Below are 16,257 nucleotides of genomic sequence, written 5' to 3' on the forward strand. Positions count from 1 at the left end.
GCAGAGGAGACGTTATTATCCATGCCAAATGGTTACTTGGCTTTATATTAAAAGTCCAAACATTTCAAATGATTAAGCCCCAAAGTGAAACTTTTAAATTTTGATATTCCTTTTGTATATGATTTCTGAGTCAAATGGACGCTTTTGCATCTGAGTCAAATGGACGCTTTTGCAAATCACTATAGTTCTTAGAAGGAAACACACTCTTGTGGAACAGAGACCCTGCTGCGCAGCCACAGAGCCAACTCACAGCGCGGTCAAAAACAGATTAGGAAATAGGATACATTGGCAAAAACGGTTTGAGACTGCAGAGTTAATTAAAAAAACGCAAGTGTAACCACCACTACTACTGCAGCCTGGAGCTGAAGCTGAGCCTCCCAGCCCACGACTCCCACCCTCTGAACTGGACACGAGGAACGACAGGCAGTGTGCGTAGACGAATACACTGCACTCAACCACTCACTCACACACACTCAGTTTTGCTTTAAATATACCAACATGCTGGCTAATAAAGTTTTAATCTCTAGTTATCTAATACTTATATACTTTAAGATAGGCAGTAAGCTCAGACAACTAAGGCCAGTGGCTCTTCTTTGGGGAGAGGCCGGAAAAGAGACCTAAGTATAAAAATACTAAAGTTTTAACCTGGTCCATAGCCTGTCCTAAAATTCTTTTACCTGTGTCTAGATGCTAATTTGTGCAACCGCAGGCCTGGAGGGCAGTCCCAGATCTCTGGAAGCCCTGATCTGCTGCAGGGCTGGCGATAGTTCTTTAAGGTGAAGAGGATGAGGACGCAGTGCTAGGAGGGTGGTTTGGGCTGCTGTAAAACTGACACAGGAACATAAATGATACGCTGGGCACTTAGCTAATTCTTCTGAAAGCTCTATTTTTCTGGACTAATTACAACAATAAAGAACGTGTGCTTTAAAGCATCACATTTTGTAATAAGCCCCAAATTGTCAGTTTGACTTTATGTTTAAGTGCTCTTAATACTGAAGTTGCTAAGACTGCACAGGCTGCCTGTGTTTTTTTTTTTTTTTTCCCCTTTCTTTCTGTATATTTCAAATTATAATGAGCTACAGCCCCACCCCGGGTATTGTACACAGTACACTGAAATAGTTTAACAAAGTTAGTTCAGAGCCATTTTTGCTCTGGTGATTCAAAGCTCACAGACGAAATTTTCTAGCATAAAATCTTATCATTAAAAAAATTAATCAAAATATCATTTGAATTTAAGTTTAATAAAACAGTACCACTGTATAGACTCTCAAAAACTGCATTATATATTCAATCCTATGAGGTTTTTACTTGCTTTTCATATCACACTGGTTAAGGACAAAAATAAATTTGATGTACATATGCCATATACTGATGTACAATCTACACGTTGATACAATATAGATACATACAACTATAAATACCCACAACTACGACATTGGAAGGTGACAGAAGGCATACTCTTGGATGCCTGACATACTATCAATATTCTCCAAAAGCCTGCAACACTACAGACACACACGTAAATTACAAAGAATGAGCCAAAGAGACCTAAGGAAACCTACTGTATATACAACTACTTAACTTGCGGTATTTTCTTGCTGTTGCAGTCAAGTCCACAGACTGTCATGCAGATTCACACCTTTACTGGCACTCTCTCTCTGAAGACATTCTCTCTGCAGGCACTGGCCACTCACTGTCCTAGGCAGAGGCTTCCCGCTCGGGCTTTGGGTACTCTGGGCACAAAAGGAAAATGGCAATGGCTTTGGACCTTGGTCCTCCTTTTGAGAGTGAGACACTGAGAAGAGAGCAGAAGTGGTGACAAAGCACCTTTCATCACTGTTGGGTTATTCTGTGTGAGCTACTGGTCTCTGAAGTCCTCTGGGTAACTTGGTACTATAAGATGTCCAAGGCCAATGGAGACACCTGTTGCCCGGGGCAGACTGTTGGCCTGGGAGAAGAGACAGCCAGAAAGCTTTGGAACCAGGAAGGCCCAGAGGCTCATCTCCTTACAAAAGCTGATCTTCTGTCAGAGTAACTCAGATGCTCCGTGAGAAAAGCAGGTGCTAGTTAAGCCCAAGTCACACTAGTCATTAACCAGGCTCTACTGTGAACAAGTCCTGGGTGCCACTTTGATTCCTGTTTAACAGCGCTAATCTTATAATTGCAAAAATTCTGACAATTGAAAAGTGAAGGGATCAGGAGGTTGTCCATTGTTGCAGCTAAGGAAGGTGGCTCCCCACCTGCTGAACCCTTGGCCCGGTCCACAACAGCTACACTACAGAGCTTTGGACCACAAGGCTGAGAATGCCCTGTGAACTTGGCCTTAAAAAAGCTTAACAAGGAAAAATGCCAAAGAATCAAATTCCAGTGACCACTAACTAAACCCAAGAAAGTGTTCAAAGTAAGACAATGGAGAAACTTCTTTAAGGTCAATTTTCTTCCAATTGTCTATGATTAGGGATAAAGGCAGAGAAGAGGTGCAGCTCGAGGCCAAAGCAAGCCCTGCCCTACCTAAGAATGTCTTCCCCGGCTCTTTCTGTGCTGGAAGGACAACAGGCCAGGGCTGGCAGGAGGCTCCTTCCCTGCTGGGTATGTAAACCCCTCTCCAGCCTCAGGGGTTCTGTGCTTTGGCCACAGGGTGAAACACAAACACAAGAGACCAACCCTAGACTGGCCTTGGAGAGCCAGCCAATTTTTCTCTCCCAGAATTAACTCCCTCACGTCACTTCTGACCAGGAAACACTCATCTTTGGAATGAGGATCACAGCCGGAGAAGCAAAGACGGTCCTGCACAGGTGCTCTCCATCCTCTTTACGCAAGAGCAACAGAAAAGGTTCACATGGTCCAGGACTGCAGTCCCCCAGACGACTCTCCACACGAGGTAATTAAAATGTGCAGAAGTGTTGCTTGGTTTAATCAGGCATTACTAAGAGTCAGCAAATGATATCTGTAAAAAGCATACTTCAAATAATGTCTATGGCTGGCAATAAAATAAAGACTCTTGCATGCTAGTAATTAGGTTTCGATTGCTAACAAGGAAATCCTGACCCCTCCCTGTAAATGTCAACATGTGAGGTGGGGGAACACACTCTGAGACACTTTGGTTCCGGTTCCACACACGGCTGCTTCTATGGACAATTCGGCAACAAGACCGTCACCAAGGTATTTTGATGACTCTCAAGATTTTCTATACTAAAAATTAATATTAGGTGTATTTCTGCAAAGAGGAATAATAACTTATTAGATGGAGAGAGATCGCAAGGCTCCTAGTACTAAGGGATGGGTGAGGGATGGGGGGCAGTACCTTCAGAAGGGAAGGAGGGGGCTCCCCTGTACCGTGAACTGGGTGGCAGGCGTGGAGGAACTGTGAAGGGGAAGGTCTTCAGTCATGTCTCCTGACTAGACACCATGGGAAAGAAATGATCACAAAGGAGACCCTGGTTGGCTATGGGCAAGGCTCTCAGGATCCTGTCACAGAAGGGGCCTTGTCTCCTACAGGATAAGCTCTTGGCCTGCAAGGAGCACTGGCACCAGACAGTCCAGAGGCCTCAGGGGGAGGTGTACTCAGCCCATCCCCTAACGATGGCAGTCTGGGATCATGGCTCACAAAATAACCGTTGCAGTTGTTTTTCAAGATAAACTATGGGAATGCAGTATATACCACAGCTTCAAAAGTGCCCTTCTCATCTGTCTCTCTATTAGCATATCCAGAAGTTCTTGGAGATAACATTAGTGAGTCACACAGTGAGCACAACGCCGTCGTGGTGCTGATGTTCACTGGGCATTTCAGAGCTGCTCGAGTGTCTAAACACTGCAGCAAGGTACCATTCCATGTCTGGTACAGACTCTAAGTGACACACACGGAGACATTCGACATACACAGACACACACATACTGGGAGCACACACATTCAAGCCAGTCAGGGATGTTGATTCTTCTTTAGTTATTGAAGCTCAGAGATGATATGGTCTAGGTACCTCTCTCCCCTCTGCTTAAGATAAAGATCTAGGCAGAAAGCACACACACTGATGATTCAGATTCTAGGAAGAAAGACTATTCCCTTGTAGAAACCTTGGATTCAGTCAGAAGCTACAAAGAAAGAATCAGGTACATGGGCCATGTTGGTAACTACCCTGTTTGTTTCTAGGTCTTGAAACAAATTTAGTCACTGCCTTTACCTAATAAACAAGATAGAGGGTTAGAGGGAGTTTTTCAAATGTGTGGCAAAAACACCACAAAGCAAGCAGCTACAACCTTACGGAGGGGTTTCTCCTTTCTGGGCACCAGCAAGTATGGGCATTTCTACAGCTGAAGGAAGGGCATGTTAATAAATAGTCCTGTATAAATGCTGGTGCATCAGAACAAAATACCACTAGAAAGTACCATGGTTCAGGAGCAGGTTTTCTCTAATTCCCTGGAGCCATGCTACCCACACAGAGTCCCTGAGCCTCTAGTCACACAGCACCTTAACTAGTAAACCAAGTAGAAAAGAGCAAATCTCTGTGGGAGAGAAAAGAACATTCGAAGTGATTCCATTCACTCTGAACTTGTGGAGATTCTAGGTTTAAGGATCACAGAGTTTTCAGGTTCCAAAATCAGAAAGTTCTAACTCACAGTGGGCTCAATTTTCACTCCTTTCTTCTCCTCAGTAAGAGAATGTTCTGTTTATCACCCTGAATTTCAAAGGGACTGTCCCTGGAATAAGCTTATGACTGCTCTGAGCAGATACAAAGAAATGATTTAGAATCAAGGGTTTATTTTAGGGTGAAGCGGCTTCACAGAGACAGAGACAAGAACAGACTAAGGGACTCTGTGTTTGTCACCAGGAGATTCCTCAGTTTTCCAGCCATAATTCCTTCAGATTTTATTCCTTTCAGATTTATTGTAAAGAATCAACATTCTATTGCCAAACAACTATAGGGAAAAACAACTTTTTCCTTCCTTATTTTGCTTTATTAAGGAAAGAATGAAAGGGGCTCCATTTTGATATTATTTTGTTAGGAAGACCCCAAATTCTTACAACCAGGAGACAACACCATGCCTATATATATAAAAGAACCTAATTCCCGGATGGCAGGGTATCCACCACAGATGGCTCTGGATTCCTTGTCTAGACCCTGTGGGAGTGGGGTAACAACTTCCTGCAGATCAAAAACACATCTCGCTGCTGCAGCCCCCAAGAGTCCATTGTTGCCACCATCCTTTAGAAAACAAAATGAACTTGGGGCCACCTTGCCTCAGCCTTCAAAAGACGCCACTTCCTCCTTCCTTGCTTGGCTGAAATGGAATCTACACTTCAAGCGAGCTAACGTGCTTCTTAAATTCCCCAGGCCTGAGGTCCTTGCCCCCCACTACCCCCACCAGCAGGGCCGGACTCAACACTAAGCACTCAGATGCATGAGGCCTCACAGGGGAGTGGCACCTCCCGTGAGTGTAACTCTTAACTGAACTTCTGCGAGCGCGAGAGCTGGATTCTACCTCTGTGACTGGGCAAGATTTCACATGAAAAGGCTTATATTAACTCTGGCTAGAATTTTCTAAACTACAAAGTTTGTCCAGTTAAGTGTTTCACAATGGATTAAATCTTTAACCTTTATAAAAAGTGTTAACAGCTGATTTGAGAACACACAAAACAACTGAGCAGAGTGCAAATGAGAGAACCCTGAGGGAGAAGCGATACATAATCCATTCTGAAATCATGATCCCCTCCCCTCACAAAAGGTGCATTAGTTATCAGGTAGCAGAAATCATCAAAGCAAAGAAATCAAGAGCAAAGAGACAATCTGTACAGAAACTAACAAAAATATACAATAGGAAAGGTTACTAATGCACCATTTAGTCACAGACTTTGTTTTAAATATATTCACGGATTCACCAGAAAGATCTTGAAAAACTCTATTTTGCTCCACGACCAGCACTTCCTGGCCGCAGATGGATTCTAAGTGACTTTTTGCTTAATGCCTGGAGTTTCAGGTCGGTGGTTTTTCCTTTCCGACACGTTTCTCTTGACCTTGGCGGTGACCGGAGATGCATCTGGGTTCAGCGAGGGGCTGGAGTGCGACTTCTTCAGGCCCGCGGCGCCCCCTCCACCGCTGCTACTCAGCAGCTCCAGGCCCCCCTCTTTCAGAAGGCGGACATACATCTCATAGCGGGTTTTCTGCAGGGAGTCAGAGAAGAGGGGTCAGTATACTGTCACAGGCACACGGCGCAAGGCGCCAGCGAGCTCACTTCCCGAAGGGCAGGGCTGGCAGCTCAGGAGGCTGACTGATGGTTTCATCGATTCGGTAAGACATAAAGATAGAATGTGAGTTCTCCTTCGTTCTGCATTCTGCAGGAATGGCTATGAGATGGAGGAAGCCTGCTTCCTGAACACTCAGCACAAGAAAGTGTGAGTTGGAAGAGCTGCGGCCTCCGGTTTTGGGGACCAGATGGCTCTCAGGCTCAGGCCTGCAGCCACTGGGGCCGCCCCACAAGGCCGTGGCCAAGGCCTCCCCTGAACCTGGCTGGGGTGCGGTTCTTTACTCCCAACTTGAGGAAGCAGTTGGTGGTGAACCTGTACTCCTATCCCCTACGGGACCACTAACACTTCCTAGAAGCTGCTCTGGGTTTCCTGCTACGGCTTTTCTGCTAGGATTACCAACTTCTCAGAGTACTATGGTTTCTTGCAAAACTTCAAATTATCCCCTGATGCTGTTCTTTATTCTACACATTTTTTTTCATCAACTGTTCATTGAGTGTCTACTATGTTTTGAATGGCTCCTTGATTTTCTTGTCTCTGGGTATCTTTTTCTAAGAATAATTGAGAAGAACACTGCAGAGATTTTTTTTCTCTAACCTTTACTGGTGCTGCTTTTCTTTTCTTAAGTTTGTATCTGAGTCACTATATAGAGCTATTGTGTACATAATGCAAATTACAGAAGGGTCGCAGATTCTCGATTTGATAGATTCTAGTCAAAATAAGTCTCTCATCATACTGCTTCAACACATGAAGGATCTGTAGAAGGCCTAAAGTATTTTCTTTCTCAGCAAAAGAACAGCTCAGTTATAAATTGTCCCAACAAAGGCAGCAAAGTCTTTTATAACTCTAAGTCTTTTAGGGATTTTTCTGGTCAAATTGAGATTTTATATATCTGTTTTAAATTAATAATTATGAAGGTGAAGCTACTTGAAGCTACTCTTTCAAGTTGTTTTGTTCAAAAGTAGGGAAAAGCTGCTAGTCATTAAGCTTGCTCTGGGTTTGGTCAGTAGCCATGTTGAGGTGCCAAGCTTTGGTTGACGATGATTACATTATGGGGTGCCCACAGGCTAACTTGAGGGCATTAACACAAGAATCATATACAATTGGTACGTTATTATCCCTGTTTTACAGTAAAGGAAATAGAGGCAGAGATAAGTCCAAGACAGTAAAGAAGTGAAGCTGGGATATGGACTCTAGAACCCATACTCTTAAGCTGCATTTCCTTCCCGGGTATGAAAATATATGCAGGAATGTGTATTTTAGGATGACAACTCTGAGAGACTCTGTAGGTTTGGCCAATCAAAAGCCATTTTCAACCCCCCTCTTCTCCTATGTCCCTCCCACTGTTGATAAAACCAAATACTTACTTTCCCAGACACTCTTGCAGCTAAGATGGGCTGTGTGATATTTTGGCCACTGAGATATAAGGAGAACTCTCCTGGGGGACTTCTGCGAAAGCGATTTTGCTTTCTGATGAAAGGGGCAGGTTGAGAGGAGAAGCCACTGGTGCCAGCCCCTCACTCTTATTCCTTCCTTGACATGGATGTGATTCCTAAAGCTGTAACCCTGTGAAATGAGGCAGCAGGCGTGAAGGCAAAAGGACAGCATGCTAGGCCTGAGGGGAAATGGAAAGACAGAAAGAGCCCGGGTTCTTGATGACACAATGAGCTGGATCCAACTCTCAAAGCCCTTACTGCCTCTGACCGTCTTGTTAAGTATGAATAATAAATACCCTTTGGGGTTAAGCCACTGTTAATCAGGTAATGGTTTTTTCCACCATATTTTTTCCTTCTAGTTTCTTTTGAGATATAATTGACACACAGCACTGTATAAGTTTAAGGTATACAGCATAGTGATTTGATTTATATACATCATGAAAGAATGATCACAAAATGTTTAGTGAACATCCATCATTTCATATAGATACAAAACTAAAGAAATCGAAAAATTTGTTTTTTCCTTGTGATGAGAACTCAGGATTTACTCTCCTAATGACTTTCATACATAACATACAGCAGTGCTAATTATATTTATCATGTGTTTCATTACACCCCTACTACTTATTTATCTTATAACTGGCTGTTTGTACCTTTTGACTGCCTTCATCCAATTTCCCCCTCCCAACTGGCAGCCAGAAATCTATTCTCTTTTTCTATGAGTCTGTTTATTCGTTTATTTCTTTTTGATGTATAATTGACCTACAACACTATGTTAGTTCCTATTACACAACATAGTGATTCAACATTTCTATACATTTCAAAATGATCACCATGATAAGTCTAGTTACCAACTGTCACCACTCAAAGATATCACATAGTTACTGGCTATATTCCCCATACCCTTGACTCATTTATTTTGCAACTGGAAGTCTGTGTCTCTTGATCTCCCTCACCTATTTCTCTCCCCACCCTACACCTCTCCCCTCTGGCAACTACCTGTTTGTTCTCTGTATCTATGACTCTGTTTCTGTTGTTATGTTTGTTCATCTGTTTTGTTTTTAATAGATTACATGTATAAGTGAAATCATATTGTATTTGTCTTTCTCTGACTTATTTCATGAAGCATAACACCCTCTAGGTCCATTCATGTTGTCACAAATGGTAAGATTTCATTCTTTTTTATGACTGAGTGGTATTCAATTGTATATATACCACATCTTCTTTATCCACTCATCTGTTGGTGGACACTTATGCTGCTTCCATATCTTGGCAATTGTAAATAATACTGCTATGAACATTGGGTACATTATCTTTTTGAATTAGTGTCTTCATTTTCTTTGGATATATACACAGAAGGGGAATTGCTGATCACATGGTAGTTCTGTTTTTAGTTTTTTTAAGGACTGCCATACTGTTTTCCACAGTGGCTGCACCAATTTTATTTTTAACTGAAGTAGAGTTGACTTACAATGTTGTGTTAGTTTCAGGTGTATAGCAAAGTGATTCAGTTTTATATAAATCTGAAAAAGAATATATATATTCCTTTATAGGTTATTGCAAGATATTGGATATAGTTCCCTGTGCTATTACACAGTAGGTCCTTGTTTATCTATTTTATATATAGTAGTGTATATCTGTTAAACCCAAACTCCTAATTTATCCCTCCCCGCTGGCTGCACCAATTTACAATCCCACCAACACTGTAGGGGGGTTCCCTTTTCTCCACAGTCTCGCCAACATTTGTTATTTGTGTTCTTTTTGATGATAGTCATTCTGACAGGTGTGAGGTGATATCTCGCTGTGGTTTCGATTTGCATTTCCCTGATGATTAGCAATGTTGAGCACCTTTTCATGTGCCTCAAGTACTGTTAATTGCAGATGAAAGCATCACTAATTGATACACATTCCAATTTTAGTAAAGAAGTAACAAAGGAATAAAATATTAATCTTTTCTCAGAAAGCTATCAATACATAAGGGTTTAATAAGGGCATATGCTAATAAAAATATGTCATAAGTATTACACAGTAGTCTATGCATCAGTGAAATCTGAAGTTCATTCTAGGAATTTAAAGACTTAATCTGTCTCTAAACTGCCTTGGTGGCAAGAATAAAATGCAGGAAAGAACTGTATTTTAATATGAATAAGGTTTAGTAAAATGATCTAAAGACAGTTTAAAAATACATTCAGAAAATCAATATAAGGCATACTATTTCACAAAACTAGGGCATTTATACAATAAAAGGGATATGAAGGACAATTTTTTGAGATGACTTGAAAGAGGACAAAAGAAGAAAAGGTGACTGGGCCATTTTCTACTAGCTTTTGAAGAAACTGACATTATTGGGAAAATTCACCAAAAAAATGCATAAATTAAAGCAATTTCATCCACTCATTTTACAGCTCCAGCTGCAAATCTGTTGCCCCCATAAATTACATCTGTGTGTCAATCAACAAACAAAAGGCAGAGCACAGAGGAGTGGCAGTACATGAATCATCAGATGAGAAGAAAAGGCAAAGCAAAGCAAAGGGTGAAAGGGGGCCGGCAACCAGGACTGCTCAGATGTTGAGAGAAATAAGGAAAAAAATAATGTGGGTTTGTTTAGGAACTTCCAATGGCTGTGCTCTATTTCTGAGTTAAAAGGGCTTACAGGGACACAGGCTACTAAACCCAGTAATACAGCTTTGCTTTCTACCATTCTCTGTGGCCAAGCCAAATTCCTCTTTAAAATATTTTAGGAAAATTTATCTTTAATCTCAGGACTCTTCAGTACTACTGGAAGGACTGTGATCTACGTTCTTCTGGGATTACAGACTCACCAAATTTGTAAACCTCTATCCAGAGGCTTTGGGGCCAAAAAAAGATTGCCTCTGAGCAAAGACAGGCAGCTCTGAATGCAGCCCAAGGAGTGAAGGGTTAGGACTGCCCGCAAAATTCTTCTCCAAGACCTCTCCTGACTTCTCCCTTCTGGGGTGGCAAAGTCAGACTTCTTCCTAACAATGCAACCATGTGCCATCTTTGGGAGGGTTTATTTCCTTTTTTCCTTTCAGAGAAGACATGACTCTTTTTTCTAAGACCAATCCTGAAATTTTTTTTAGGTTAGAGCTGGTGTTTAGGGAAAAGCAGAGCAACAGCAGGAAGTGTACTTCTCAATCACTTTTTAACCTGATGTGCCAGTTTAGAGACTGAAAACCTGAGGGTCATGTTCCAATGGTCAATCTCAGCCAAAGAAGCTGGTAGAGGACAGAGCAGCAAACACTGTTTGCTGCTTCCCTAGCAGCCTCCTCTTGCAGCTGACGGAGTTGTGCTTTTCACTGAGGGTGTCATGTTCTAGCCTAACCCCAGGACAGGAATCGTGGTCTAACACAGAAGGGATAACCCTCATCCCCTTGCCAGTCAATGTTGCAGCCCTGTGACCTAGACCTGGCCAGTGACATGTAAGGAGAGCCGACTAGGGTACTTCCATGGAAGCAGCTTTTGGTGCTCTGATAAAAGTTGGGAGATGAAATGTTCGGAGCTATGGCAGGCACTTTGAAACCATGAAACGATAAGCATGAAAACAAAAAAGCCAATGTGCTAAGGATAGCAAATCAGAAGTTTAGAAAGATCATATATCTTTGGTGGGAACTCTCAAGCAGCCAGTGACCATCTACTTCAAGTTTTCTTAGATGAGATAAAGAATGTTTATACTGTTTAAAAAGTCAAGTTTTCTATTATTTGCAGACTAATAAAATGGTCAACACTCAGCTTGGACTCACTCATAGAAACAACATCCCAATTGACTGACAAGGGCTTAATTTCCAAAATAGACAAACAGTTCATAAAACTCAATAACAAAAAAAACAAACAACTCAATCAAAAAATGGGCACAAGAAAAAAAAGAAAAAATGGGCACAAGACCTAAATAGACATTTCTCCAAAGAAGACAGACAGATGGCCAAGAGGCATGTGAAAAGATGCCCAACATCGTTAATTATTAGAGAGGTGCAAATTAAAACTACAATGAGGTACCACCTTATACCGGTCAGAATAGCCATCATCAAAAAGTCTACAAATAATAAATGCTAGAAAGGGTGTGAAGAAAAGGGAACCCTCCTACACTGTTGTGAGAATGTAAATTGGTGCAACCACTATAGAAAACAGTATGACAGTTCCTTAAAAAACTAAAAATAGAATTACCATATGACACAGCAATCCCACTACCAGGCAAATACCCAGAGAAAACCATAATTCAAAAAGACACATCCTGGGGAGGGGGAAGGGTGAGCTGTGACAGGGCAGGGGAGAGTCATGGACATATACACACTAACGAACGTAGTAAGGTAGATAGCTAGTGGGAAGCAGCCGCATGGCACAGGGATATTGGCTCGGTGCTTTGTGACAGCCTGGAGGGGTGGGATAGGGAGGGTGGTAGGGAGGGAGACGCAAGAGGGAAGACATATGGGATCATGTGTATATGTATAGCTGATTCACTTTGTTATAAAGCAGAAACTAACACACCATTGTAAAGCAATTATACCCCAATAAAGATGTTAAAAAAAAAAAAAAAAAGACACATGCACCACGATGTTCAATGCAGCACTATTTACAATAGCCAAAACATGGAAGCAACCTAAGTGTCCATCAACAGAATGGATACAAAAGATATGGGGTACACACACACACACACACACACACACACACACACACACACACACGGTATCATTTATATGTGGGATCTAACATATGATACAAATGAATTTATTTACAAAACAGAAGCAGACTGACAAGACACAGAGAACAAACTTATGGTTACCAAAGGGGAAAGGGGGAGGGGATACATTAGGAGTTTGGGATTAGCAAATATTATATATAACTACTATATATAAAATAGATAAACAACAAGGACCTACTTTATAGCACAGGGAACTATATTCAATATTCTATAGTAAACCATAATGGAAAAGAATATGAAAGAGAATATATATTTATAACTGAATTACATTGCTGTATACCAGAAACTAATGCAACATCAACTGTACTTCAATAAAAAACAGTATCTCAATTGAGCTGTACGTGCACTTCCTGTCATAATTTTATTTAGCAAAAGATATACTTAATTAATAGGCTTTGGTATAACATAGTTTTGTTGGGTTTTCTCTGAATATTCAACAAATTATTGATGGATGTTATTCCACTCTAAGCCATACTGTGGTCACATAATAAGTATTAAATCCATTGACTATTTTATTATTTTAATAGTTTTATACCAGTTGTTTGGTCGCCATGGGTGCTAGAGTACAGTTCTCTTGGTCCTCCCCTATAAGCCTACAACACGTAGGATATCAAGATTGTAAGAGTTAGCCAACAAATTGTCCTACAGCAGTTTCTGGATCTGGGTAATGATTAGTTAGTATACTAGTATTTACTAGGGAGCAGCCTGGAGATACTTCTAAAATCCTGAGGAAGGAAATTTGACAATAAAAACTTTGCTCCTTGATCCTTCTTTCTCCCATATCCCACATCCATCTGTCCCTCCATCTTCAGAATAAATTCAGAAGAACACCATTTCTCTCTGCTGCCACCACTTCCAGTCTGGACCAAGCACCATCACCTTGTGCCTGGATAACTACGATAGCTGCCTCTCTGGTCCCCCTGCTCCCTCTCTGCCCCCCATGCATACACTTCTAGAAAGAGAGTCATGGGCTAAACTGTAAGAGTGTGTCATCTGCTCAAAATGCTCCAATGGCTTCTCATCCTTAAAAATCTTTCCAAACCCCAAATCCTTACACTGGCCTAGGAAACCCCCATCAGTGCCACCCCCGCCCCCCAGTCTGGTGTCTTACTGCTCCCCCTGGGCATGCTGTGTGCCAGTCATCCTGCCTCCTGGCTGTCCTTGAACATAGCAGACACACTCCTGGCTCTAGACCTCTAGTACCTGCTGCTCTCTCTGCCCAAGAAGCATGGCCCCAGGAGCCCACGGGGCATATTCCCTGGCCTCCGTCACCCCTTTCAGTCTTCACTCAAATGTCTCCTTTATGCAGAGGCCTTCCCTGGTCATCCAGACCTAAAACTGCCACACCTGCTCTTCGCACTGGACACTGCATTATTTTTCTCCTTAGCATTCTCACCATGAGACTTAGAGTTTGCTTATGAAACAATCTTGTCTATCTTCCCCCTGCCAATCCTAGAATACAATCACATGGGGGCAAGGACTTGGCTTTTGTTTGTTAATATATCCCCAGCACAGAGAACACAGAGTATACACTAAGTAAACATTTGATGAGTGTATAAATGGAAGGAAGGAACAAATGAGAAAATAAATTTCTCATGTCTAATAGAAAACATATTTTGAACTCTTAATGTGGCAAATTCTAGAAAAATAAAACCATGGATATAGATGCAGAGGTAGATGCCCGATGAGCCCCTCCGTCAGTAGCCTCTAGGGAATGCTCTTTCACCTCCAGTGTTCCCCATTCCCATGTTTTCTACAAAAATGCTATGGTCTGACCCTAAGTGGCACCACTCAGCAAAGACTTATCTATGCCCCCCACATCCAGACCACGGCTGTCAAGACGCCACCCGCACAAACCCTGCAGAGTGTGTTGAGGCTGCGTCCTTAAGACTGGGGCTCTCTCTCTACAGAGAAAGAAAAGTAGTTTATATCATACTTTTGAGGTTCATAAAACAGAGACATATTTTCTGAGCGTCTCTTATGTAGTAGTACATGAAGACCAAATTTTATTACCCACTTGGAGCTTTAAAAAAAAACGTGAAAAACTGGACTTTTGGAGTGTGGAGTGTGGTGGTTCTTCATTTGTTAGTGACTAGATCTCATTCTGACATGAAGGGCAGCCTCTAAATTTACCTTCTAACAAAAGCATCCATTAAAAAGATAAGAGTTTGTCAATGGTCATTTATATGTGAATTCCTTTGCCTGATGACTCTTGCATGTGACTTATATGTAATGCACCAGGATCACATTTACCCTTGGGTAAATACTTCAACACTCACCTAAGATTCTAAGCTCTGTGGGTCAGAGTAGCAGCCTCATCAATATTAACATGGGAAGGAAACTGCTGCTGACACTAAGCAAGTAAATAATAACAGTATGGAGGTTTTACACTTTTGCTCTGACAATAATGTTCATAACCAGATAGTAAAAAGGGAAGAAGAAACAGCAAAAAACCATGAATGTTTTAATTAATATGATTCATGCCACAAAGTAACCACTGTGCAAGCATGAACATAGCTCCAGATCGGGCACGTTAAAGATGAGATGGGCTGCAGAACGCAAGTCTGTGGGAAGCAATGTGACAGTGAAAAGAGCAGTCTTGGGGGCAGGTGGCCACTAACTATGGCATTGATTCACTTTCCTAAATCCTTGCTAGTTTTCATTACGTGGCCCTTCCAGGGTGTACTTTCATTAGGAAGGACAGAGGGAGCCTGAGAATGCGATGTGCTTTGGGGACAGTTACTGCCTTTGGTCAGGTTATTAAAGGTCTTTTTTTAAAAAATCATTTTCACAGTTGTTCCCTTTTTAAAAAATTTATTTATTTAATTTATTTATTTTTGGCTGCGTTGGGTCTTTGTTGCTGTGCGCGGGCTTTCTATAGTTGTGCCGAGCGGGGGCTACTCTTCGTTGCGGTGCGTGGGCTTCTCATTGCGGTGGCTCCTCTTGTTGCAGAGCATGGGCTCTAGGTGCACAGGCTTCAGTAGTTGTGGCACATAGGCTCAATAGTTGTGGCTTGCAGGCTCTAGAGCACAGGCTCAGTAGCTGTAGTGTACGGGCTTAGTTGCTCCGTGGCATGTGGGATCTTCCCGGACCAGGGCTCAAACCCGTGTCCCTTGCATTGGCAGGCGGATTCTTAACCACTGTGCCACCAGGGAAGCCCCGTTATTAAAGGTTTTGTCGTAGTCTCTGTGGATTCATTCTCAGATCGATTCTTAAAAATTTCAGAGCTGTATGCTCAGCTTCCTTGCTCAGAGATTCTCTGACAGTATGAATAGATTCATAGCAGTATAACTGTGTGAGCTGATCCCACTATCAGAAAATTGAGATGGGATTTTACCAAATCCAAGCTCAGTGGCTACTCTCTGCAGAGAAGCATCTGAACACTGCTTTTGTGGCTTTGTCCATTCAGCAAGCTCTCTCTCTTAATTTCCTTCGTAAGATTTGCGCTTTCATAAAACCTTCTGTGACCGCTGAGAGCCAAAGACAATTCAAATGCTTAATGGCTTCTTTTTCTCCTAAAATCAAGTTGTTTATTCACTCTGTAACCTCCTTACTACATTGTTTTGCAACGTTAATTTATTAAGTTGGTCTTTAATCACCTGTAAGAATACTTCTCAAACATGTAGGAAAAATATCCCTTTCACTAGCAGCAATGCTTACTAGGGAGGAACAAAACAATACAGTATCCAAGGCCAAGTAAGCTGTGGCTTAGGTTGAATGTTAAGTGCTAAAAAAAAAAATCCTGAGTATTGTTATTATTTGAAAAGAAGTTTAATCACATCCACATCTGATGGAACAGTTTCTTTGTTTTGGGTATGAGTTCTGCATACCATTTTTCATTTCATTTAATATAACACTATCTCCTT

General features: G+C 41.8%; 1 protein-coding gene across 5 annotated transcripts in view; it reads right to left on the reverse strand.

Moving 5' to 3' along the window:
- Window positions 1–493: 493 nt before the first annotated feature.
- PSD3 (pleckstrin and Sec7 domain containing 3) overlaps window positions 494–16,257 on the reverse strand; it is a 571,701-nt gene continuing 555,937 nt past the window's right edge. For all 5 annotated transcript variants that reach the window (XM_012539248.3, XM_049704181.1, XM_049704183.1 and 2 more), the window contains one exon: window positions 494–6,157. In XM_012539248.3, coding sequence (XP_012394702.3) covers window positions 5,939–6,157 — 219 coding nt within the window. In that variant the 3' untranslated portion in view covers window positions 494–5,938. The remainder of the gene's footprint in view (window positions 6,158–16,257) is intronic.

This window comes from Orcinus orca, chromosome 21 (assembly GCF_937001465.1).
Source record: "Orcinus orca chromosome 21, mOrcOrc1.1, whole genome shotgun sequence".
NCBI classification, from domain to species: Eukaryota; Metazoa; Chordata; class Mammalia; order Artiodactyla; family Delphinidae; genus Orcinus; species Orcinus orca.